The 26,345-nt window shown below is 34.3% G+C and overlaps 4 protein-coding genes across 7 annotated transcripts; 3 read left to right on the forward strand and 1 right to left on the reverse strand.

Moving 5' to 3' along the window:
• On the forward strand, positions 1 to 5,069 carry LOC118057412 (E3 ubiquitin-protein ligase RGLG2). 2 transcript variants are annotated; one of them, XM_035069974.2, is made up of 12 exons: positions 1 to 201; positions 1,067 to 1,317; positions 1,823 to 1,907; positions 1,993 to 2,133; positions 2,219 to 2,332; positions 2,419 to 2,516; positions 3,370 to 3,449; positions 3,526 to 3,631; positions 3,726 to 3,853; positions 3,945 to 4,185; positions 4,361 to 4,417; positions 4,530 to 5,069. In XM_035069974.2, the coding sequence occupies exons 2-12, from the start codon at positions 1,090 to 1,092 to the stop codon at positions 4,608 to 4,610; spliced, it is 1,359 nt and encodes a 452-aa protein (XP_034925865.1). In that variant the 5' UTR covers positions 1 to 201; positions 1,067 to 1,089; the 3' UTR covers positions 4,611 to 5,069. The 2 variants fall into 2 exon arrangements, with proteins under 2 accessions (XP_034925865.1, XP_034925864.1); XM_035069973.2 differs by lacking the exon at positions 1 to 201 and having other exon boundaries at positions 743 to 1,317.
• A 6,600-nt stretch (positions 5,070 to 11,669) lies between these two features.
• LOC118057581 (probable galactinol--sucrose galactosyltransferase 2) lies at positions 11,670 to 16,000 on the forward strand. Its single transcript, XM_035070211.2, has 14 exons — positions 11,670 to 12,084; positions 12,278 to 12,543; positions 12,678 to 12,768; positions 12,871 to 12,919; positions 12,997 to 13,088; positions 13,193 to 13,300; positions 13,389 to 13,508; positions 13,625 to 14,035; positions 14,135 to 14,276; positions 14,625 to 14,692; positions 14,813 to 14,947; positions 15,045 to 15,271; positions 15,369 to 15,457; positions 15,544 to 16,000. The coding sequence occupies exons 1-14, from the start codon at positions 11,906 to 11,908 to the stop codon at positions 15,823 to 15,825; spliced, it is 2,259 nt and encodes a 752-aa protein (XP_034926102.1). The 5' UTR covers positions 11,670 to 11,905; the 3' UTR covers positions 15,826 to 16,000.
• Positions 16,001 to 18,422: 2,422 nt separating this feature from the next.
• On the forward strand, positions 18,423 to 21,282 carry LOC118057407 (28 kDa ribonucleoprotein, chloroplastic). Its single transcript, XM_035069963.2, has 4 exons — positions 18,423 to 19,043; positions 19,135 to 19,236; positions 20,452 to 20,733; positions 20,986 to 21,282. The coding sequence occupies exons 1-4, from the start codon at positions 18,510 to 18,512 to the stop codon at positions 21,049 to 21,051; spliced, it is 984 nt and encodes a 327-aa protein (XP_034925854.1). The 5' UTR covers positions 18,423 to 18,509; the 3' UTR covers positions 21,052 to 21,282.
• A 67-nt stretch (positions 21,283 to 21,349) lies between these two features.
• Positions 21,350 to 25,278, reverse strand: LOC118057408 (protein-L-isoaspartate O-methyltransferase 1). 3 transcript variants are annotated; one of them, XR_012168065.1, is made up of 5 exons: positions 25,015 to 25,278; positions 23,240 to 23,510; positions 22,413 to 22,577; positions 21,658 to 22,002; positions 21,350 to 21,498 (listed from the first exon to the last, which is right to left on the reverse strand). XR_012168065.1 is itself a non-coding variant. In XM_035069966.2 (5 exons), the coding sequence occupies exons 3-5, from the start codon at positions 23,469 to 23,471 to the stop codon at positions 21,752 to 21,754; spliced, it is 648 nt and encodes a 215-aa protein (XP_034925857.1). In that variant the 5' UTR covers positions 23,472 to 23,510; positions 23,824 to 23,972; positions 25,015 to 25,152; the 3' UTR covers positions 21,521 to 21,751. The 3 variants fall into 3 exon arrangements, 2 of the variants coding, with proteins under 2 accessions (XP_034925857.1, XP_034925855.1); XM_035069966.2 differs by lacking the exon at positions 21,350 to 21,498 and adding an exon at positions 23,824 to 23,972 and having other exon boundaries at positions 21,521 to 22,002; positions 25,015 to 25,152; XM_035069964.2 differs by lacking the exon at positions 21,350 to 21,498 and having other exon boundaries at positions 21,521 to 22,002; positions 25,015 to 25,277.
• Positions 25,279 to 26,345: the final 1,067 nt, after the last annotated feature.

Below are 26,345 nucleotides of genomic sequence, written 5' to 3' on the forward strand. Positions count from 1 at the left end.
ACAAGGAAAGGAAACTTCCAAGAAGCAGCTCTCAATGCGATGCAGTAAACAACAAAAACATCCACTTTACTTTCTTTTCTTCAGCTCAACTTTAACCCTACTACCATTTCCACTTTGCTATCTATCTTTGTGGACTTCTCCGCCCACTGATATCACTCTCACCCTTTGTGGAAATGCGGAGGAACCTCAACTCTTGTTAAGGTATCTTTTTTTATTTAATTCTTCTAGTATAAAGAATCTTGTTTCTTTTCTTGAACCATGCTAAAACAAAAATGGGTTGATCTGGAATTTGGAAAAAACGAGTTTTTCTTGAATACTGAATGTAGATTGTGACTGTAAATTTGTATGGTCACTGGTGTGAATTCTGAAGGAGTACTAGAAAAGTATGTTGATGTTTCCAGTTTCAAATTTGTAACCGTGTTTGACCAATGAGAAAAGTCTAGATATTAGATATATGTGGAAAAAGTAGCGCTTCAATAATGAAAAACAGGTTGTATAATTGTCTTTTTGAAGAGTTTGGATGACACTCTTGAGCCATAGAATGTCTTGAGTCTTGACTAAATGGTTTTACATTAGGCAGCAACTTGCGGTTTCCTTTTCAGGTCCCACATCAATACCAGATAAGAAAACTTTTAAATGGAAAGAATTGACCTGTGTTTTTGGCATGTCTGATTTTTATCGTTTTCAATTTCATGAACTACTTGCTTTCCTTGAACTTTCTTGCCCTATGGCTATTATCAACATTTTCTTCCTCACACAATATTTTGTTTTTAAACAATGTAGTTGAGGGGGCCGACAAGGAATCTTTCCCTTTAATTAGGAGTTTATCCAGCTTTACTACTCTATCTTTTCCCAGGTTGTTTCATAGAATTTGTGGTAGTATTTATCATTGAGGCTTTAAAGAGTGCCACTTTTCGCTTGAATATCTAGAGAAGTATCTTATCAACCATAAAGAAAGGTTTACCAAAAACAATTCTTAGAAAGACTTAGTTCGCATGATGATGGTTATTTTTCCATTTCATCTATTTGGGAGAGTGAATTGTTTTTGAATTCGTTGGAATCGCAGAGAATTGATAGTTTGCAGCTTTAATGGGAGGGATACTCTCCACACGTACAAGATCACGCTATCCTTCTAGTTCACATTCATGGAGTCATAACAGCTATCCCCAGTCACCATATGCTCAACCAAGCCAAGAACATACGGCATACCAGCACTATGCACCTCCACCTCAGAGCTATGGTGATCGAGCACCAACTTCTAGGAGATTGGAGAGAAAGTATTCAAGGATAGATGATAATTATAATAGCCTGGAGCAGGTGAGTTATGCTTTTTATTTTCTCTGTATATCAGCATAACCACATTACAGTTGTGGAGGAACTAATAAAATGTAGCTGATCTTTGATGCAAAGTGTGGGAGATGCTATCTTTGAGAATGTGTTATAGATTTTTATAATAGCCTGGAGCAGGTGAGATATGCCTTCAAATTTCTCTGTATATCAGCATAACCACAGTACAATTGTGGAGGAACTAATTAAATGTAGCTGATCTTTGTTGCAAAGTGTGGGGGATGCTATCTTTGAGAATGTGTTATAGATTTGCTTCGCATGGAATAAAATTTTTATACCAGCTTGAATTTTGAAGCTTGTTTTTAATGCTTTAACCATTCTCAGGGACAAGGGTGAATTACTCTAATGAAACCAAGATATTGATCTCTTAAGAAAATAATTTAATGTCTGGGTAATGAATTTGGTAATGTTGATTGTGATAACATCTTGTTGCAACAAAGAGTGTGATGTTGTGCTAAAATCAACGTATTCACAGGTTACTGATGCCCTGGTACGTGCTGGCTTGGAGTCTTCAAATCTTATTGTCGGTATTGATTTCACAAAAAGCAATGAGTGGACAGGTTTGACTTAATAGTGCATATTCAAGCTTTTTTTTCTTTTCCTTTTTCCAAGTTGCCTTAATTTGTTAACCTTTTTAAATATCAGGTGCAAGGTCATTCAACAGGAGAAGCCTGCATCACATTGGAGATGAGCAAAATCCCTATGAGCAAGCAATATCTATCATTGGAAAAACATTATCTTCCTTTGATGAGGATAACTTAATTCCCTGTTTTGGATTTGGAGATGGTATTTCTCGGAACAAGTGTTGCATTGACTGCTAAAATATTTAATCCTCATGATAACTTATAAATGTAATTGTATAAACTATCAGCATCAACGCATGATCAAGAAGTTTTCAGTTTTTTTCCGGATGAGAGGTTTTGTAATGGATTTGCAGAAGTTTTGACACGATATAGAGAATTGGCCCCCCAGCTACGACTTGCAGGTTGCAAATCGAATCCCTTTCTTTAGCTTCTTTCTTGGTTGCTTTCCTGCTTACTGACTTTTATAATATTTTTTGTATTGTGATAGGACCAACATCTTTTGCCCCTATCATTGAAATGGCTATTACAATAGTTGAGCAAAGTGGCGGCCAGTACCATGTTTTACTTATAATAGCTGATGGGCAGGTACTTTGTGGTTGTGTTTGATATTTCATAGAATGTAATGAGTTACCAGCAAAAAGTTGCAACTGATGAATTTTTCACCTTTCTAGCCCAATTGGACACATGACATTTTTAAACCTTCTGTGGCATTTGAAATAATTAGAAACGATACTATTTTGTACCAGCATAATTATAACTTTGATGCTGGCCTTTAACTTTCGTTAAATAACTTAGTTTCAGGTGAGAAAGCTGCATTTGAATTTTTTAATGTTTTTGTAACTGAGCAATCTTGCTGCTGATTAAATATACTGAAATAAGTTATGCTTAGGGGAATGTGATCAACAGAAGTATGGTAGGATTTTCTTTTTGTTATTATTTTTATTTTTGTCTGTTGAATATTTTGCAGTGGGGATGATTTGAAATGGTACTCTAACTGTGAAGTCTCAGCTTTAAGTCCTTGATCACCGGACCAATGTTTCATTGGCATTGATAGAGTTTCTTTTTTATTTGATTTCTGGTTATTTTGTTTGGTGATTTTAGCTGTTTAGCACATCAGGCAGCACCTCAGGGTACATTGCTGGGCTTACCTAACTTTCTAATGAACTAAGCAACTCAGCTGAGTTCCTGATTAATCAAAGTGGTTAGTATTTCAAAAAAATAAAAATAAATAATAATCAGAAAGCAAGTGAGATCACTTATTATTACTAGCTTTGGAGCTTGTACAACGAAAAACTAAAATTTTCAATAGCACTGCTTAAAATTTCTTCCACACAATACCTATCACATGCTGCAACAAAATATGCTGTCCTAACTTCACACATGCTCGCTTTTATCTCATTTATTTAAGATTGATTGTATGAACTATGGGTTGCCACAGGTGACAAGAAGTGTTGACACTGAGCATGGCCAACTAAGCCCGCAGGAAAAGGGAACTGTTGAAGCAATTGTGAAAGCTAGGTAAGATGTGTAGCCTTGTTACATAAGTAGCCTTTTCTTCCCCGAAAATCCTTTTGATGTCTTTGTTAGTTTGCAGCGAGTACCCCCTGTCCATTATATTAGTTGGGGTTGGAGATGGACCATGGGACATGATGAAGGAATTTGATGATAACATCCCTGCCCGGGCATTTGACAATTTCCAGGCAAGAATTTTTTATCTTCACTTTTATTTTCAAGTTCTGTAGTTCCTAACTTGTTCTTGGTCAGTGCTAAACTGGGAAATGCTACCTTTTGTAGTTTGTGAATTTTACAAAAATAATGTCAAAGAACATGGACCGATCCAGAAAAGAAGCAGAGTTTTCTCTTTCTGCTTTGATGGAAATACCTTCTCAGTATAAAGCAACACTAGAGCTTAATATTTTGGGGTAACTTTTGACTTCTCTACACTACACACAGGTTTTTACTGCCCTGGAAGTGCTGAATGCAAATTGTTTTTTCATTTCCTTTCTTTATCAGTGCTTCTAGAGGGAAGGGCATCGACAGGGTTCCTCTTCCCCCTCCCCAGTATGGTGCTGGTGCAGATTCATTCAGGAAGGGCATTGATGGGGTTCCTCTCCCCCCTTCCCAGTATGGTGCTGGTGCAGATTCATTCAGAAACCCAGAACCTGCTCGTTCAAGCAGCACTCATCCAAGCGCGCCTTCTTCTGACAGACATGATGGCACAGCATTTCCTGGAAGTTCTGCTTCTGATAATCATGTACTTCACGTATTCATACCTATATGCTATTGAATTAATATTTAAAGACTCCTTCTGTTTCACATTGTGCTTCTTCATAATAGTCTTGCTAGTGCATTTACTCTTATAGAACAAGGTTATGATGTTAGATCCGAAGTGAATGAAATGAATTTAAACTTCTTATTTTCATTAACAGCTTTGTCCCATTTGCCTCACCGACCCTAAGGATATGACCTTTAGTTGTGGACATCAGGTAAATATAACTCTCTTTCTCTCTCTCTCTACACACACACGCACACACGCAATTCTCTATCCCTAGCATATAAATGGGAATGCATCTTATGTTAAGCTTTATTTAATTGCAGACATGCTGTGACTGTGGTCAAGATCTCCAGTTATGCCCCATCTGTCGAAGCACCATCCACACCAGAATAAGGCTCTACTAAATGGCATCTGCTTGCATTAAAGAAAAACAACCGAGTGAGTGCTTGTCCCAAAATATTGTATTTCTCTATTGTCACCACTGCAACTCCATGCTATGCTATGTCTATGGATTAGTACTTGGTGTGGATGTGCATAACAGATCAGATGGAAGGTTGTTTACACGATCTTTAGCCTTGTAAATAAAGCAGTTCTGGCTGTTCATTGCCTTTTAACTATATATAGTTTGATCAGCTATGGGAAGCCGGGATCCATAGCTGGCAGCCTTGATTATGTAGTATTGTTGTTTGAATTTAAGTTTACCCTGATTAAGGTGGCGGGGACACCGGACTGGAAATATAGTTCACACCCGTGCTTGATTGTAGATGGAGTACAGCCAAACCTATTATTATTAGGCTTAATTTATATTGTTTTATTACATGTTTTATATAGCAGGCCATAAACCTATTTATTGGTTTTTGTTAGAGTTTCTTTGTTTTGACTATTTATATGCTATTTTCTGCCATATGGACAAATTATTAATTATGAAATAGGGCTATGGAATGCTATCACTATAATATTGTTGAAATCGGTCTCACCTTACTCGGATATGTTTCTCCCACAAACATTTGGTCTTATATCTTCAAAACTGATTTTTTTTTTTTCTCATCAACCAAATGCTTACATTAATTCTTCAACAACAATCTTATTTTTTGAAACTTCTCAAATGATAACCTCACAATGCATTTCAATTTTTTTTTTTTTTTGTTTCTTATGCTTTCCATTTCTACATAAATATAACAAACATAAACTTTATTTTCACCTTGCCCTGTCTATCTTCCTTGGTTATAGTCTGGATCAACTAGAATGTTGTTGCATAAATATTTCAACTCGTCATATGCATGCCGTTCATCATTGTAAGTTCCATGAGACTTCATTAGTTTCCTCTCCATCACTAAAACCTTTGCCTTCCTATCCTCTTGTCGTTGATTATCCATGGATTAGAATTCTCATGTTTACCCCATTACCTCATCTCATGGTGTCGTCCTTTACCTCACCTCCTTCTACTTTGTCTCTCGATTATAGAACTCCTTGCACTACTCCATCATCGGTCCCTTGTCTGCCCCTCCATCTAGTTCATCTTCTTCAACTCCAACACAGTCTCTCATCATTTATCCATCTCCAGGTCTTAACATTTTCACAGACACTAGCTCATCCATTTCATCTTCTCCTTCAAATCACCCACCTCCTATCCATACTTACCCTATGAACTTTTTTTCATGCCAGCTCAAACATTATCATGTCCTACCTACATCTTTCCTTAGTCAAGGTTGTTTTACCCTCTTTATCCGAAACTATTTGTTTCACTGAGGCCAAATGACATCCCAGGTGGGAAATCAGTGATGATGAGGGGAAATTGATGTGTTGATTTGCAAACTCACCTCGTCTTTGGTTCTTTTTTTTATCTCTCTATCATACCGTGGCACTCAATAATATATACATTATTACTTCAACATCCACGAAACGCATTCTCTTACTTTTATTTTTTAAGAATTGCTTTTATTCAATCAGGGTTGAGTTGATTTGAAAAAATTCTTGAAAAATGTTAGATTGGAGGAGCCGTGGGATTAATCTAATAATAATTAATTGCTTTAAAGGACTTGATCAGAGCAATTAAGTTCTGATGCAATCATAGCTTGAAGAAAATGACTTTAATTTGCTATTTTTATTGTCGGTAACAACACCATCTTTTCTTCTTGATAAATTATTCAACATCTACCGACACTTCCGTAGATCTCTCCGAAAAATCTCAGGTTAAAATCTCTTCCTTACTAATAAAAAAAATTAATTAGCATGTCCCAGTCTCACCAGCTTCTTGATGCCTTGAATACACTCAACGACTTTCTATCTCTTGTCGCTTTCATTTTAAAGCGAAATAACAAGACTGGCAACAACCGATCTGTCCCTTTAGATAATGTGAAGTAAAACACCACAGTACTCTGATTTCCTTCAAAAACTCTTCTGGGTTCTCTTCAAGTATCATTACTCACATCTCTCTTTGACATGTCATCTGTGAGAAAATATTCTTATTATTACAGACTTAGGCACGAAGGTTGGTTCGATGAGGAAGCTGAGGAGGAGAGAGCTTTGAGGAGGGTAAGGAACTTTCCCAGGCTTAAAAAGTTCACCATTACGAAGCGTCTGAAGCTTCGAGTTCCGGGCTTGAGAAGGTTCTTGAGGAAAAGAGCTAGGTCATTCTCTAGGGTTAAAGTTTCCTGGCTCAAGGCATGGAAGAGGCTGAAGAATGGCCAGGCTCATATTAACGACCTTTTTGGTGGAAATTTTCTAGTTATGCAGGTCAACCGCGCACCTTTCAAATGTGGTGAGAGACGTTTTGTAGCTCCCGGCCTTAATGGCTTGCCTCCAAGATATCCTCTTGGAAAAATTGCATGAAGAGTCTTCTATGCAATCAAATTTGCTTGTGTATAATGTGTTTGAATAAACTATAGTTTGTTGGTTTATATTTTATTTTATTTGTGAATGGAGGTATTTTATTTCATTTAGAGAGATCAATTTTACTTCATCCAATATTCGATATCAACATCACGATCAGTTGGATCAGATTTTTACATAATTTGATTAGATTATGAGAAAAATACATCTTTAAAATAAACAATTATGGTCAATGTATCTTTATTGACATTAATCAATAGATATTTCGAGCTCAAATCTTTTCTTTGTAATAAAAAAATCCAAGAAATTATTCATCGCCTCAATTATAGAAACATGTTGAATTCGATGGAAAAAAAAGGTGCGAGTAAACTTTCAAAAAACGAGCATTTTTTATGATCTTTCAATTCAAACACATCGTATATATGCAGTAGGCAAGTGTTGTTTTCTCGTGATTTTTCTTTTAAATCAACAAGTAGTTAATTACAACGGATGGCAACATGTCAAGAACATCATTCAGATAAAGAGGTTGATGCATGTTTGCAACATATTATGTATCTGCAAAGAAGCTGTATTGGTGAATATTATCGACAATCAATCGGACTGCAGAAGTTGTGATTGCAAACCCAAAGCCAGAGAGAGAAATATATATATATATGATGTTGAACCAGTATACTGATTAATGAAAGAGTTTACTGCAAAGAAGATTCAATACCCTCATCCCATGAGATCATCATTCAGTACTCGCACTTTCAAGAAATATTGTTTGTTCAACAGTGATAAAGAATACGACACAGAAGAATGTTATGTTTTGAAAAAAATAAATTGATAGATTGATAGTTAAAGACTATCTCTACTAAGTCTTGAAAAAGGACTCCAATCATGAGTAAACCAAGGAAGAGCCCGGTCGAAATAGGATGATTATTTTAAAATCATAAGAATAGTTAAAGCGAACACTTATCATCTATAAGATATGTAAGGAAATAATCTCTCCCACTTTTAGCATTTTAATCCTTTTAATATTGTATCATACTAAATAATAATGTAAGTTTCTAATCTATGAATGTTTTATTCAAAATAATTATGTTTTCATATTCTTTGTCTAATGCTTAAGGACTCCAAAGAATGGGTATGTAATCTTCCTGGGAAAATAGCCCCACTACTCCCCAAGAGATAGGTATGTGATCTTTCTAAGGCAATAGCCCCACAATCTCCAAGGAAAGGTTCTAAAGCCTTTCTAATGCAATAGCACTATTCTCCAAGTTAAGCCTCAAGGCCTTTCACCAATTTATATATTAGAGTTGGGCTCTAAAAATTAATTCTACAAGAGTTGAAGAAAGATGAGATATAAGAAAATAGGTGTCGCGAACATATTTGAGTGAAAAAACTATATTTGAGTGAAACACAAAGATAGTGTAAACACGTAAAGAAGTGGATGAGGAATATATATTTCTTATCAAATAACCAATTTAAAGAATTAAAGATGTCGGAAGTAAGCAACAACTTGGCGCCACAAAGAGGAGACAATGGAATTTTAACTTAGTTATGCATTATGAATCAGTGGATGGATCGGATGACCAATAAATTTGAAGATACGTTGGATAGATTGGAGAGGCAACATGTTAATAATCATGGTATGGTTTGAATTAGGCCTGAGCGAAGATAATTTAATGTTAAGGGGACTGTTAGGCGAGTCAACACTAATGTTAATGAGTTTATGACTAATAATATGGACGTGAGTGATGTTGATTTTGAATATGTTTCCGTGGGACATGGGGAATGTTTTCAAAAGCAGCATAATTGTCAACAAGTAGGGGAATGATATGGTGATGATTTTGGACAGAGAGGTAATTATAGGTATCGGGACCATAATACTAAGTTAGGTGAGTTAGGTAGAGGTTTGTGTATAATTAAGCTGATATTGACTTTTCAAAGGAATAATGATCTAAAAGTTGATTTAGAATAGGAGAAGAAGGTAAAGTGGGTTTTTAAATGTCATATTTATTCGGAGCCCAAGAAACTCAAGATTATTGTGATTGGTTTTACTAACTATGCTATTGTGTGTTGGGGGGGTTAATTAATAACAAACTACATGAGGAATTATAAGAGACAAATTGATACTTGGGATTAGATGAAATCCCTTACGAGAAGGAGATTTGTGCCTAGCCACTATTATAAAGAATTGCATCAAAGATTGCGGAGTTTGAGTTAAGGTACAAAAAGTGTTGATAAATACTTCAAAGAAATAGAACTTTCTATGATTCGAGCTAATGTTGAGGAGGATATGGAGGCTACTATGATTAGATTCATTAATGGCCTTGATTATGATATAACTTATATTGTGGATTTGCATCATTATACGGAATTGAAGGAGATTGTGCATATGGCCGTGAAGGTAGAGAAACAACTTAAACAAGAGGGTACCATTCTTATGCATGATGTAGTGATAAATAGGTATTCGTTTGAAATGAATGGAAGACCTATAACTCTTTTATCTTTGACACCTAATTAAATATACAAGGAGCAACTGAAATTGAAGATAAGAAGATTGTTAAAAAGAAGAGCTTGTATGTCAAAGAGACCTTCTTTGCTAATAAGGTTCTTTTTGGTTTTGATGATGATGTTATTCTTTAGTTTTGTACTGATTTTTTCACCTTATAAGATGTTTTCCATGATATAGATTCAAGGTTAAATCTTTTTAAAAAAGAAGGGACGATACGAATCAAGTCAGGTCTTAAATTGACCTTAAAATGTCTATTGATTAGTTTTGCGAGACCAGATAAATGTCTTAAACCGTATATTAGAATGAGCTAAAATATCATAGTGAAATACTAGACACATGTATGTACTTCGATAAACTTTCAAGTCAAATAGAGTTCGGGAATATATTATTTCATAGGATCAAGGTTACTGGATAAATCTTGTCAAATATGTTTTACACTTATACTAGATCTTTGTATGATATATGTGTCATATCTAGAGCTACATTTGGAATTTTGTTGTAATTCAAGTTGTTCTAGAGACTAAACATCTAAAGCTTTCTAACCATATATTGTAGACCAATAATTCATCTATACGAAAAAGAACAAAGTGTTTGAAGTTAGGACTAATAATCTAAAAAACAAATATGTGAAAATTGGAGATTCGAGCTAAATGGAGGAATTGATTTTGACATGAAGATTTTATTTTTATTATCCTATATTATTTATTTATTTTTGAATAATTATTTTTTAATTTGGGTTTGTTTTGAGCCCATTAAACATTGTTTAGGGTTTATTTCATTATTGAACCGATGTTAGTTAATTACCAGTTTAGACCTATTAACTTGCAACCCAAAAAATCCCATTATAATAAGTTAGAGGAGACTATACTATGTTTTTTTAGCTGCAAATTCTAACAGCAAGTTGGAGAATAATCATGAGTTTTTCTTTTATTTGTTTGTAGCAAAACAACATTTATTTGCAAAGACAAATATTATACACGGACTTATCAGAGATTAACTGGTTTCGTAGTGTTATTTATATACTTAGGGTTTTTAGATATAAGGTTATCTATAAATCCAAGTTTTTTTTCAATACAATTTGGCTTTTACTTATAGAGTTATATTGGAGTCAAAATTTTATCAAACTTAATTTTTAATTTTTCTAATTATTATCTATTTCTTTAAGGTTGCTTAAAAAATCCACATCAAGTCTAGATATTTGCAATTCCACTACTTTTTAATTAATTAGGAACGACCTCCCCCAGATTTTCCTTCCATATTTTATATTCTTTTTCTTCTATAAATTTTTCTTATACCATCTTATACAAAAGTGAAATAACCAATGACTTGAAGTCATCACAAAAATATGGAATCTTGTCATCAGAATAGCCCAGCTGGTATGGCCACCCGTTTCCATCATCAAGTACCGAGTCAAAATCAAGCTATGACTATTATCCAGCTCACTAGCACGTCAGCTGGACTCTCTAGTCTTAACCTATCTTGTTCTTTAGCTTTGAGCTCCGCGCATTAAGATCTGCCCTAGTTTATTAAATAGTTCCTAATCTTTATTAAATAGTTCTCAACTTGAAAAGAGAAGCAGGAAATTCTCAAGTCAAATACAAGACAGTAAATGCAAGATCATTTTGCTGACGAGGATAAAGAGGTTCCAGAAACAATAACTCAGTGAACCGAAAGTTCCATTCTCTGATCTGATCTCCAATCTTGTCGACTAACATTCTGTTTTTTTTGTTCGTAACAGTAATCATAAGAAAAGTCGAGATCTTTGAGGATCAGTTATTTTAATGGTAGATGAAGATAATGACAAGACTTATCTTCTTCTTTCTTTTTTTCCCTCTTTTGTTACCTGAGATTAATGACTCAACGTTTCAGCAGTGTTTGAGATTGTGGATTGAACGGAAAATTTTTAGAATTATTTTAGTTTTAAATTATATTTTTATTATTTTAATATATTAATATTGAGAATAAATTTTAAATAAAAATTACTTTGAAAAAAAGTATTTACCACCCTTAGTAACATACAATTAAATTAAATGTTTGCATGTTTTCAATGAAGAGAATATTTACGGTGGAGTATGACTCCTCACAACCATATATATATATATATATATATATAAAAGCAGGATGTTTCCCCTAAAGAAAAAACCCAGCAGCCGGAAAAATACAAGTATAAATAGCTGCCTTGTTTGGTGAACTCGTCAACACATTGTTTTTCTTCCATCAAAATCTGTTCGCATTCTTTCATTCTCCACTTGTCCTCAACGAGCTTTATTTGTCTTCAAAATTGGTCTTATAACTTCCCTCGGACAAAAGCTTGTACCTGCTTTTTTTAAGAGGCATAGTACTAATTGCAGTTTTGTTTCGACTAAAATGACAATCAAAGCCACGCCTATCATCAAAGATGGCTGCCTCATGGTGAGAGGCAAGGTGGTTCTGACCAGAGTTCCGCAAAACATTCTTGTTTCTCCGGCAAGCAATGGCTCTGCTTTCTTTGGTGCTACATCTCCATCTCCAAGTTCTCGCCATGTGTTTAGCCTTGGAGTTCTTGAGTAAGTTTCTGTACCTATTGAAATTTTTGCTTTAATGATATTGGTTTCGTTTTACTTTATCTGCCTTCACATTCTATTTGAAAAAGAAAATGCAAACTTGAGAATTTTACATCAAGAACTAATAATCCCTCATCTTGATTTTGTTTGCACCGTGTCACTAGTCGTTTCATTGTGATGTATTTGGTCATTACAGGAAGTACAGGTTCTTGTGCCTTTTTAGGGTCAAAATCTGGTGGATGATACCTCGTGTTGGGAAATCCGGTAGTGAAATTCCCATGGAAACTCAAATGCTTTTGTTGGAAGCAACAGAGGAATCTGCCCTGAATGATGAGGTGAATTCTTCTGAAACATCAACTGATAATACTTTCTACATTCTTTTCTTGCCTGTCTTGGATGGACTATTTCGATCTAGTTTGCAAGGAACTTCGGCAAATGAGCTCCACTTCTGCGTTGAAAGCGGTTAGTTTGAGATTATTTTGCCTTCACTGATTTCTATATAATTCAATTAAAGGCTTTATTTTAGTATCGATTCAATTTCATATGTCTTGTGTTTGCTTGTGATATGTTTTCGGTTCTTTGATATGATTTCTTAGGAGATGCTAATGTCCAAACCTCACAAGCACTTGAAGCAGTATTTGTAAACTCAGGGGAGAACCCTTTTGAGCTTATTAAGAATTCCGTCAAGTATGTTTCTCATCAACATAAATTTATGATCTTTTACTTAATGAATTTCTTCTTAATTAGCATATGTCATTCCTTTTGTATGTACCTTGATGAATCATACAGGATACTGGAGCAACACAAGGGGACATTTTGCCACATTGAGAACAAGAAGGTATAATGTTTAGTATTTTTTTAAAATGTAGACGGATGACAGTAAAATCTCATTTCAAATGACTGGTTTTATGGCAGATTCCTGCACATTTAGACTGGTTTGGCTGGTGTACTTGGGATGCTTTTTACACTCAAGTAAATCCACAAGGAATCAAAGAGGGCCTTCAAAGGTACAATAAGAAAGTAGAGAGCCCTCTGTATGTGGGAAGAAACCGATTTATTTATCTGATGGAATTTTATTAATGTTGTTTATTTGCTCCATGTTTTCTAACAGTTTCTTAGAGGGTGGGTGTTCACCAAAGTTTCTTATTATTGATGATGGATGGCAAGACACAGTGAATGAATTTTGCAAGGAAGGTGAACCTCTTATCGAAGGGACACAGTAAGTTTAATCTTCAATCTGACAAGTATTCCTCCTGTTTTAACCTGAAATGGTAAATAAGCATTTTCACTTCTTCCTGCCTACACAGGTTTGCTACTAGATTGGCAGATATCAAAGAAAATAGAAAATTCAAAAGTTCAGGTCCAGATGAAGACTGCACCAATTTGCATGAATTTATTGATACCATCAAAGAGAAATATGGATTAAAGTAACCATTCCTCCCAATCTGGATGTTGAATTTCAAATTTTTTTTTTCCCATAGAGATTCTTCTATTGTTATTGTAATTGTATAGTTAACCATAGAGAAAATCTTGATAAATGCAGATTTGTTTATGTGTGGCACGCTTTAGCTGGTTATTGGGGAGGGGTTCTTCCATCATCTGATTCAATGAAAAAGTACAACCCAAAACTTGTATATCCAATTCAGTCACCTGGTAATGTGGGGAACATGAGAGACATTGCAATGGACAGCTTGGAGAAATATGGAGTTGGAGTCATTGATCCCAGTAAGATATTTGATTTCTACAATGATCTTCATAGCTATCTGGCAAGCAATGGTGTAGATGGAGTCAAGGTGGACGTCCAGAATCTGATTGAAACTTTAGGTTCTGGATGTGGAGGTCGAGTGTTGTTGACTAGACAGTATCAGGAAGCACTTGAGAAATCTATTTCAAGAAACTTCAAAGAAAATAATCTAATTTGTTGCATGAGTCACAACTCTGACTCAATCTACAGGTTTTCATCTTTCCTGCCTTTTCAATCTTAAAATATGCAACGCTAAGTTATATACAGAACTGTCTTGTAATTCTGATTAGAGTGAATATTTGTTGACAGTTCGAAGACAAGTGCAATTGCAAGAGCATCAGAGGATTTCATGCCAAGACAGCCAACATTTCAGACCTTGCACATTGCGTCTGTAGCTTTCAACAGCTTTCTTCTTGGGGAGATTGTTGTTCCAGACTGGGACATGTTCCATGTAAGATATCTTGCATATTCCGAGAATGATATCTAATAAACATGTAGTTGAATATTCTGCATCGTGCATGGAACCTGGTATAATTATCAAAATTTTCATGAGTTGCATTAATGAAAAGCTTTGTATTACAGAAACTGTCTGCAGTTGAAACCTAGTGAACAGATTTAAAAAAAAAATTACAAATAGACATAATTTTTGTATCCTGATATTAACAAAAATTAAGCATAGGTATCCAAACAATTAATTACAATAGAAGTGGAAACTTTCTTTTTTCTTTTTTTTTTATGAGAAATAATAATGAAGCTTAACATTACAGAAACAGAAGTAATATTCATTCTTGGTTTTCAGAGCAAACATGAGACTGCTGACTTCCATGGTGCTGCAAGAGCATTGGGTGGATGTGCAGTATATGTAAGGTGAGGCAAAATGATTAAGACCCGTCTCTCTTTTGATTTTTGAATCTCTTCAGGAAAAATCTATCTTATTCTTACATACCTTTCATTGCAAAAATATTTTATTATTTCATATGAATACAGTGACAAGCCAGGCATTCATGACTTCAAAATCCTTAAGAAGCTCGTGTTGCCCGATGGGTCTATCCTGAGAGCTAGACATGCTGGCCGTCCCACAAGAGATTGCTTATTTGAAGATCCTGTCATGGATGCGAAAAGGTGAACATGCTATCTCAGATTACAATCCCAAGTGTGTCAATAATAAACATCTATCTGGCCTTTTACTAATCAGTTTGTGCTTTCAACTCTTTTGTAGTTTGTTGAAGATATGGAACTTGAACAAGTTAACTGGGGTCATCGGTGTTTTTAATTGCCAAGGAGCAGGAAGTTGGCCGATGAAACAAGAAGCTGAAGAAATACCTGCTGCGCCTTCCGGGCCTTCATCCCTTTCAGGTCATGTGAGTCCTATTGATGTTGAATTTCTCGACGATATTGCCGGTGAAGATTGGAATGGAGATTGTGCAGTCTATGCTTTCAATTCGGGTTAGTTTTCCAATCCGTCATTTTCTTTATCTTATCAGATACTCTGCATCCAAAACCAACTTATCTAGAATTTCTGGTAAATTATTTCCTGTTGCAGGATCTCTTTCCATGCTGCCAAAGAAAGGAATTCTTGAGGTGTTCTTGACCACTCTAAAATACGAGATATATACCATCTCTCCAATTAAGGTCAGTAAATTAACCTCCTTGCTTTACCATTATGTTATCTTCCTGTAAAGTCTACTCAGAACCAGGCTGATTTATCATGTTAACAGGTTTTTGGTCAGAATCTTCAGTTTTCTCCGATAGGATTGCTTGACATGTACAACTCGGGAGGAGCAGTCGAAGCTGTAAACTGCATTATCGATGTTTCATCTTGCACAATCAAAGTCGATGGCCGAGGCGGCGGCCGATTTGGAGCCTACTCCAACACTAAACCAACCTTTTGCAGGGTGGACATGAAAGAAGAAGAGTTCACTTACAACGACAAAAATGGATTATTGACGGTCAAACTTGAATGCACAGGCAGTTTAAGAGAGATTGAATTCATATATTAGGGTGTTTGTCTTTCCATAGAAATATGCATTCTACAGAAGTTCAAGAGTTCCATTCCAGGATTTGGCTTTAATTGATTCTGTAGACACGATTTTTTAAGCCTTAAATTAAGCAATCACAATTGTATAAATATTTGATTTAATAAAATATATGATTGTATATCATTTTTATTTAAAATATTCTTATAAGAAAATAAATAATCATATGATTTTTTTCTTGAATTTGATATATAACTTGATTTATTTGTGAAATCAAGTTAATATTTATGCTTTATTGAAACGTGAATTTAGGCATGTATTGTAGAGAATAATTTGATGCTTTAAAAAAATATATTTAATTTATTTTCAAAATATTGTGGAAAAACTTTATAAGGTATTTAAATTTGATCAAATAGCATAGATGAATTTGAATTAGGTTTAAGAGTTTTTGGTACACTTTACAAAAAGAATTTATATTGAAAATTTTTTTGTAACTCCAATAATTTCTTTTCTTTTTAACTAAGGTGGGAGCTTTTATTTAAAGAGATTTATAGGATTTTTCAATTTTTTTTCAATACCACATGATATTACTTTATTAGTTAATTTTTATTTATGGAATCTTGTATTTATAACAAGATAACTTAAATATCTTATCACGTGTGTTAATCTTTCATTGACAAAAAAATATATAAAGACTTATTTATTTTTATGTCATTTATTTTAATTTTATTTCATATTGTTATATAAAAATAAAATAAAAATAACATGTTTGATTGATAAAAAAAATTTTATTTTTACATGTCTCTCAGAATAAGTTTACTTACATATAGAAATAAATGGACATGTCTTGAAAGTACAGTAAAGAGAATTTTAAACTTTGAATATATTTTTTGACTAAAATTTGATTTATTATATTAAATTTTCATAATAAATTAATGTCTATATTTTTTTGTAAAAAAATATAATTGTCAAAAATGAAAATTTAGAATCAATTTTGATTGAAATTTATCAAAGCAAATAATAAAATCAAAGTATAGATTCCCAATTAAAAATAATTACAGATTTTAGAGACCAAATAAAATATACTTTTATGTATAAATACTGACCAGTAACTTTGACCGGCTCGTAGGAATTTTTTTTTGTTTTTTTGCTAAAAGTGATTACTGTCGGGTTTTATTTCAAAAGTCCTAGCGCAATCCATTCACAATTATAAATTTCAATTAAGATAATATTTATTTTTCTATTTTAAATGTGTTTTTTAAAAAATTTAAAAAAATTTTATTTTATTTTTTTATTTTAAATTAATATTTTTTTAGTGTTTTTAAATTACTTTGTTATGTTAATATTAAAAATAATTTTTTTAAAAAATAAAAAAAATATTATTTTAATATATTTATTAATAAAAAATAATTAAAATCATATTTTCAAACGTAATTTTTAAAAAAGGAATTTCCTATAATGCTAAACCAACTTTGCCTTATTGCCCATGTATGTTCAGCTGAATCCTTTCCCCTCATATATATATATAATCATGGCGAAAGATGAGACTAACATTTCATTTACTATTTATGAGACCATTATACCACATAATGCCTTGATTGTTTATGTGATATTAGAAACATCTTTTTCATTACAAAGCATCTTTTAAAAGACAAAACCTACTAGAAGCCATGTAAAACAATACTTCATGGTAAGCTTACTATGCTGCAAATATGAACACACTTGATTAGTTGGCATCATCTATAAAGACGAATCATGTGCTTTACCCAAGCCCCTTATTTAGGGGCTCTAATGAGACCATTATCTCACATTAATTAGGAGAAGAGAGCCTTAGTTACTTATATGACCCCAAACACCTTTCTCATTGCGAGACGCTTTTTAAGAAAAAAACTTAACTGGAAGCTATATGGGATAATAATTCATGGTGAACCTACCATGCTACTTATATAGACACACCTCATTAGTTGGTGTTGTCTGTAAAAATGAGTCATGTGCTCTATTCAAACCCCTTGTTTAGGGGGTTTTGATGAGGTTATTATCCCACATTAGTTAGAAGACGAGGGCTTTGATTGCTTATATGACATCAAGAACATCTCTTTCATGATAAGGCGCCTTTTAAGATATAAAACCCGCTGGAAGCTATGTGGAATAATATCTCATGGTGAGCCTATTATATTGCGGATATGGACATATCTCATCAATCGGTGCTGTATGTCAAGACGAGTGATTCTTCTCATGCTGTAGTTATTAAGATCACAATTCATTTTTCTCATGTTGTAGCTTGCATTTTTTTCATTATGAAAAATAATATAAAATTATTATTTTATAATGTTATTAAAAAGGTCATGTGACTTAGTTTTTATTCTACTGGATAAACTATACAAACAAGAGCTCATGAAAAAGTAGATAAAAAATGTTAGCAACACGACTAGGATTAGAGGGGTGCCGTAGTCAATCGCTAAATCTGCAGGTCTCCAACTTAAATGACAAGTCGTCTCTTACGAAAGACACCCTTCATATTCCATAAAAGAATCTTCAAGAAGCCCACTACCAAATCTGCAAGGCCCACGATTGCAGTCCATGAAAATAAATAAATAAATAAAAACTTCTCTAGCTTTAAAATCCATCCTCTCTTTGCACTCTGCCTCTTATCCTCTACCTTCTAAACCCCTTAACTCTCCTCTCCTCTCCTTTCGTCTCTCGAAAACATGTCTGCCACAGCTGCTTCCACCTTGAAGCCTTTGGTAATGGCAGAAACATGCATATGTTCGTTCCCTTCAATTTTCACTTCAAAACCCCCTCTAAAACCTCTCCCTATCTCACATAGACCCATCAAGCTCCAACTCTCATACTCTCGCTCTTTATCAACGTTATCTGTAAAACCCAAAACCCATTTATCTTTAACAATCCCTTTTGTGGCCCAGACCTCGGAATGGGCTCAACAAGAAGAAGAAAACAACACCACTATCACTTTAACTGAGTCAGAACAAGAAGACTCCATTAGGGAAAATGAAGAAAGTAATGATGTTGAAGGTAGAGTATCCGATTGGGAGGCTGAAGGAGAGGATGCAGCTGCTTCCGAAACCGAAGCTGCTAGAGGTGAAGGAGAGAGAGGTGACGAGGAGGGGTTTGTGGAGCCACCGGAGGAAGCTAAGATATATGTAGGGAATTTGCCTTATGATGTTACTAGTGAGAAGTTGGCTATGCTATTTGATCAAGCTGGAACTGTTGAGATTTCTGAGGTAAATAAATGTCCTTGCTTTTTTGTTTTGAATATTTGCATTTTAGTGTGTTTCAAGGTTTTTATGGAGGTTTTGTTTTGAGGGGTTGTAGGTTATTTACAACAAGGAAACTGATACAAGTCGTGGCTTTGGGTTTGTGACGATGAGTACCGTTGAAGAGTCTGACAAGGCTATAGAAATGTTCAATCGTTATGTAAGTTTCTTCCTTTATTATTATTATGTTTTTTTTTGTTGAACTTTTGGTTATGTGTGATTTGGAACCATATAAGACTAGATGTTAACTTATAATAGTTGCTACAAATGATTGAAAGGGAATAGGTAGAGGGGGAGAATGTCATATGATGTTTCTATGCCTCTTAAGGTTAGAAGAAGAAAGATGCTGGCATTGTGGAATTTTCCTTGCTCTAATTAATTGAACTTCGTGTTTGGTTCAGATGGCTGAGTATTTTGTATGATATGAGAAGAAAAATTATCATTTATGGTTGAGTAACATTACTTTGTTTTTTATTTGAAGATAGCATTCATGTGGGATTCAACTTTATATGATAATTAGAGTGGTGCATTAGGTCATTTAAATATACAATCAGATAGAATGTGGTGAAACCCCAAAGAAGTGTTGCTAGGGTGAGTGCCTTTTATTTGAATTTAAGGGTGGGGCACGTTGCTAATAATGGCCAATTGGTGTAGAGGTAGGACATGATAAATCCTTATTGGAGATTACATGACTCAAGAAAAATGTTTCGACCATGATTTATTTTATTTTGTATTTTTTTTAGTTGACCGTTATCAGCTGGAGCTTATTGTTTTCATAAAGCTATGTTATCATCTTTCTCTTGCATGTGATTTTCACCAACAAGATGCTGTTTAAACTATGTAATTTTACTAGACAGGATGAAACTTGCTTATCTAGTAAAGCAAGCATGTTATTTATTGAGAAAATATCCTGATCTTGGGATTGGTTGCAGATAATAAAAATTGCAATTGTCTATAGTCAAACACCAAATCTTTGCATGGAAATTAATGACCATTTCATTTATTTTTCCTGGATGCTGGAAGTTTTTCATATTTTCCATGCTGTTCTGGTTTTAATTCATGTACCAAGTGCTCTGTTTTGTTTCAGTGCTTTGACTTGATGAGTTAATATTGGCGTGCTGGCTAAAATTCAAATGCCAATTGTTACAAGTAGAGTAATGCATTGTTCATACAACATTTCTTCAACTTGGCATAGTGGATTATGATTTAACACTCTACTTCATTAGAGTTAATTCTTAAGATTAAGTGATTAACGTTAGTGATAGATGTTCTCCTTGTTAATCAAGTCGTAACAATTAGAAAATCATCAAATCTTGCAATGACTTTTTTTTTCCAATTAACCAAGCTGTTTTCTGTTTGATATTGTATTGAACAGAACTTAGATGGAAGGCTCTTGACTGTAAACAAGGCTGCTCCTAGAGGATCAAGGCCAGAACGCCCTCCTCGTGTGTCTGAACCCAGCTATAGAATCTATGTGGGCAACCTCCCATGGGGAGTGGATAGTGGTCGTCTTGAGGAAGTCTTTAGCGAACATGGTAAAGTTGTGAGTGCTCAGGTTGTTTCTGACTGGGATACTGGCCGTTCACGTGGTTTTGGCTTTGTAACTATGTCCTCAGAGAGCGAGTTGAATGATGCCATAGCCGCGCTTGATGGACAGGTATGACTTGAGAGCTTACTTTTGAAATTCTTAACTTTTGTATGTGGAAAGGCAACTACTCGCACTACAAGTATGGCCAATTCATTAGGGAAAAAAAAGAAAAAGAAGAAAAAAAGAGGGCTGATAACTTCAGTTCTGCAGATTATCTTCTCAACACTGGCATCAATGTATCAGTAGTAATCTATTCTATAAGGACCAGCAGCATGCCCTTCAAATTTCTGTTCGATGATATGTGTGCTTCCGGTTTTGCAGGATCTGGACGGGAGAGCGATTAGAGTAAATGTTGCTGGGGAAAGACCAAGGCGCAGCTCCTTTTGAACTAATATGAATTGAATAGATATCCTGCTGCCGGTTTTCTTTTTCCTTTATTCTTTTTTGTTTCCTTTTGTTTTTTCTCTTATCAGTTTTGTGGTATCAAGTTTTTTGGCCAGTTGAATGGAAGCTCACTAGGAGTTTTGTACACAAAGTGTCTTCACAGTTCCATAAAAATTGCTTCCCAAATTCGAGTACATTGTGCTCTCCGAGATAATATTAAATTTGTTGGCACGACATCAAGTCTCAGACATTCCAATAATGGAACTTTCAGGATGCTGAAATTTGTCAGGCCAAGGACATCTATGAAGAATGTAGTAATTGTAATGTATTAATTCCACCATCCACCGACATGCACAAGCTAGAGTTCAAGCTTTTTTCTTGCAGCTGATACGCAACTTCTAATGACGGCCGACCGGTCAAAATATATGTACAAATAGCTCCTTAACTCCGCTGTAAAGTGAAAATGACACACTTTTAAGGAATTGTTGATCAACATGGATTTCAATCAGCTGAAGGTCAGGACAAGCAAAGATATACACAAGAGATGGAAAATATATATTATTTACAACTCGAAAGCACGAGCTTAGGAGGTTTTTGTGAACACCATACTTGGCAGAATCTCATACATCTGCACAACTTCGAAAGTGATGGCATCAGCATTTCTCCGACAACCTCGCACCTCGAGTTAAAAGACATTCCAGCCCTAATAACCCCGCAATTGGGCATCTCGACTTGTTAGAGGGACATATCGAACAGAAGTTTCACTCCGAACACTGATGGAACCATCCTCCTTCTTGTCAACCACCTTCAAATCCTGAAATATGTTACCAACTGGAATCACCATCCTGCCACCAGGCTTCAACTGATCGAGAAGTGGCTGTGGGATTTCTGGTGCTGCTGCCCCAACATGTATGCAATCATATGGAGCAAACTCTGGCCAGCCTTGTCTTCCATCTACAGATAAAAAAAACAATTGAAGCCCAGTTACTAACATTGTTAAAGCTGATTTCTGTTGAAAATTCATCAGCAGAAGATTCAACTTCTTTCAGCAAACACATTAAGTTAGCCAAAGAAAAAACTTGCCATGGAAATCCTTTTTTTATGACCTTTACTTGCAGGAGATATGATAAAAATCTAACAAGAGGACTTCCATATGAATGCCTACTACAATTTGTCCTTTTTTGAATAATCTTCACCCTATTAAGATTTGTCCTTTTTCGAATAATCTTCACCCTAATAAGTAACATTTATGGAAATCTCAAGTTATTGTACTGTTACGGCAAGTAGATTAGCACCTACACTCTTCCCTTGGGATACAAAGGAACATTCAAGAAAAAATTATTAATTGCAAGGTTGAAACATACCACCAACATGAATTGAGAGGGAACCTTCTTTCAACAATGGGGCAGCTGCGCTTTTCTCAATATTCCTTAAGGAAGAATTAGCCAGCTCTGGAATATGTTCCACACCAACAGCACGACCTTGCGGTCCAACCATCAAAGCAAGGCATGCTGTCAAATACCCAGTCCCTTCAAAAGTAAACAAAGTGAGAAACTCAGGATTTAATTGCATGCAGAGAGAAATGTTCCAGAACTATAAATGCACGAGTTTCGTTATTCTTAAATGAAGTCCCCACTACAACCAAGCTAAGCAAGCCCTACCTCCCACCCCCTACCATTTTAGAACGAGTTTACCATCAATGATGCCTACACTCACCCAGAAGCTTTGCACAACTAATGACAATCAGCAAGACCATTGGGTTCTATTGACTGTGGTCAACGGCAATTGAAACAATTTAGAAAAAAAATGAGCAAATTGAAAAAATTTCTAGAGTTGTTTGCTTGTTATGGTTCTTAAAACTTTACAAATTCCAGTCCACTTCCTAGTTGAATCAGGATTTGTAAATCATAGTTCCCTTACTGTTTCAAAACACTAGTTAGATCCAACTAGGAATATTTGGTCACAGAATAAGATCTCAAACTTGTTCAGCATCACGACCTACAGCATTGCCCAATATTTTTTTATGCTTAAAGCCTAGTTATTTCACACCTAAAACTATCATGTTTGTTTGTTAACACTAAGTCTTCAAGAGACCTCTACAAGTAGCCCTTAGAATGAAATTGCTACAAGTAATTTATAATGCAGATTTGAAAGGATTAATGGAGATTGGAAGGATGAAAGGGAAAAGCACCTGAGCCAACATCTAGGGCATGCATTCCAGGCTTCAAATTCTCCTCCAACAACTGCAGGCAAGTTGCATGCATATGAGGTGCAGAAATGGTGGCATTGTAACCTATCGCCATGGGACTGTCAACATAAGCTGGAGTACCATCTGGCACAAACAAAGCCCTGTCGATAGTTTCCATTACTTCAGAGACCTTTTTAGAACTGATGACCCCATAATGCTGCAAATGCTCCACCATTGCTTTATTTTTATTGATGCTACTTCCAGACCAGAATCGCTGAAAATTGACAAACAGAAAGTTTAAAACAATATTCAAACAAAAAGATGATAACAAAACACGTCTAGCAGGATGCATAAAGAACATAATGACAAGTTATGTGCAATGGGAAAAAACACATAAAGCTCAGTTGTTCCTATAAAGAGAAAAGGAACACCATATTCTTGAAAAAAAAAAATGCTGATATCAGTAGCACAACCAGAGAGCATGGAAATAAACACCGCTATTTATGATGAAGTCATATGAATGCATTGAAATCAGGTAGATAACAAGGAACCGATATCTCCATAGGAAATATTTTCTCATGGGTGACCTCCACATTAGAAATGGCTACGGGCTGAATTTGTAGGTCCAGGGCCCTGGGCTTGGGAAAAATTGTGTATCACTACTATGGAAGTAATTGGTCCCACTAATGAAGGCGAGAAGAACATAGTATGTCCACCCAACTTGAAACGGATTTCCCTGAAATCACACGCATCAAACATCCCAAAAAGGATTACATTTATTGAGGGCGCATCTCAACAAGTACTTTCACAGCACAATATTATGAATGCAACCAACCTTTGTAATGATTACTAGCAAGACGCTCATCTAGAATCTGAAGTCACCATACTTTTTCACATAAGCAAATCCATCAATTCCTACTTTCTACAGCTTTTCAGGGCTATTTTTTGGAGATACTTCAAGGAAAATCAAACCCCTTGGATTCTATGGTGAAGTACCTAAAAGTATATTTGTTGATCACTCAAGCAGCTAAAGCTGAAATCAACCTGCGTGGGGGTATATTTTTGTTGGGGGCAAACAAACTTAAAATAGTCGTCCTGAACTTACACACTTAACCACTGCATTGCATTTCCACTTGCATTATAAACAAAGTGATCTAGAACAGCTTAGCTTTTTATTCACCTGTCAGCGAATGAATTTTACTTCGCACTACAAACTTTGACTGCAAAAACCATTCCGCAGCCAATGCCCCAGAAATAGAACTTCAGATCATATGAACTATATTATAAGCAGCATTCATCACAGGATAAATCAAATGCGAACATAGCAATCAATCAATTCAGTGAAAGGGTTATCCTAAAATCACAGAAAAGAATAAATTTTATGGGAAAAAACCTGCATCAACAAATTCTCAGATTGTAGAGATCAACAAAAAATAAACCACATAGTTATCTTTTGTATTATCATTTATATATAGATATTCTCAAACCCAGAAAAAAAAATCATAAATTTCTTGTTAAAAAAAAACAAAAACACTCATTATTTCACCTTCAAATAACCCAATTATTAACAGTCCGAAAAACAAACACGTTCCGAATACATCAAACAAAATTCGACAACATAACTAAAATAATAAAAAATAAATAAAAAAACTCACGACTTTGCTTTAATCCAACCACAAAAAACACTCATTTCCTTACTTTAGCATATAACCAATTATTTATGAGCAGTAAGAGAACAAATGGAGAAAAGAGAGAAACCAAAATAGTGTAGGTGTTACCTCCATCCTGAAGAAAAGAGAGTTACCCGTGAGGAGACAATTAAGGTTTGTTGGGAAAAATTTAAAACAGAAAAGAGAGGTAAGTTGAGATGGAATATGGTTGCAGCTGCTGCGAAGATAAAGATAGCGAAAGAGAGCGATGTCGTTGTTGTTGTGGGCTAAAAGACGCTTAAGAGGAGGCGAGTAGTTGCGGTAACCATACGCTATGACTCCTGCTGGCAGGGATAGAGAAATTGGCATTTTTTTTTCCCTTTCTTTTCAATAATAATAAAAAAAAGTACACTTGTCAGCTAATTAGCAGGGATGACACGATAGTTGCTTTTGTGAACCGACGATAGGAAAGGAAACATGTGGGTTTGTTGCTGGGGGATTTTGGGCTGGTTTGAGTGTTTATGGGCTTCATATGCCTTGTTGGGTCATTGGTGATTATTTTAGAGAATGTTTTGTAACGGGGTATAAGTTATATTTTATAAAAATTTAATTTTTTTATTAAAAATTATTTTTTTATTTTTTGGATTTTTTTAATATTTTAATTTCAGAAATAATTTTTAAAAATAAAAAAATATTATTTTGATGCATTTCGGTATTAAAAGCACTTTGAAAAGCAACCGCAACCACACTTCTAAATAAATTTTTAATATTTTTTTTTAATGATAAATAAATTTTTGATTCAGCCGGGATTAAATTAATATTTATTTTTTTTTATTATTTTAGCATATTTTTTTTACTTTAACTAAGGTCATTCCTAGTATATGAGATTATTAATTTCACTCCATATTTATTACAAGTGATACCTGAAGCCAATATTGTTGGCAATGACTCTAAACAAAATAAAACCAAATTAATGATAAATAAGTAACTGTGATTTTTTTTTCGGGGTTAGTTTTTGAATTGTATATTTTATTAAATATGATTTTATTTTTATTTTTTCCCCTTTATTATATTAATTGCATGATTTCTTGCATAAATATTCAAATGTTGAACCTAGAAAATATTTTAAAAGGGAAATTTAAAAACATTTTTATAACTATTGTCACTTAATATATAGAAAATCTGATTGATGCTGGCTTCTAACATCCTTTTATATATATATATAAAATAGATGTATATGGACATATTTTTGTATATAAAAAATTTCAAAACAAGACTTAGGGCATTGACTCAATTGAATTAAATAATTTTATTTATATATAATTATTATTTTTATAAAATTAAAAGATAAAAAAATATCAAAGTAATTGAAAAAACAAATCAAACAAAAAAAAAATACAGTGATGCAATTAATAATCAATTAAATATTAAGTAATAAAATTTTAAAATATATATATATA

Source organism: Populus alba, chromosome 15 (assembly GCF_005239225.2).
Source record: "Populus alba chromosome 15, ASM523922v2, whole genome shotgun sequence".
Classification (NCBI taxonomy): domain Eukaryota; kingdom Viridiplantae; phylum Streptophyta; class Magnoliopsida; order Malpighiales; family Salicaceae; genus Populus; species Populus alba.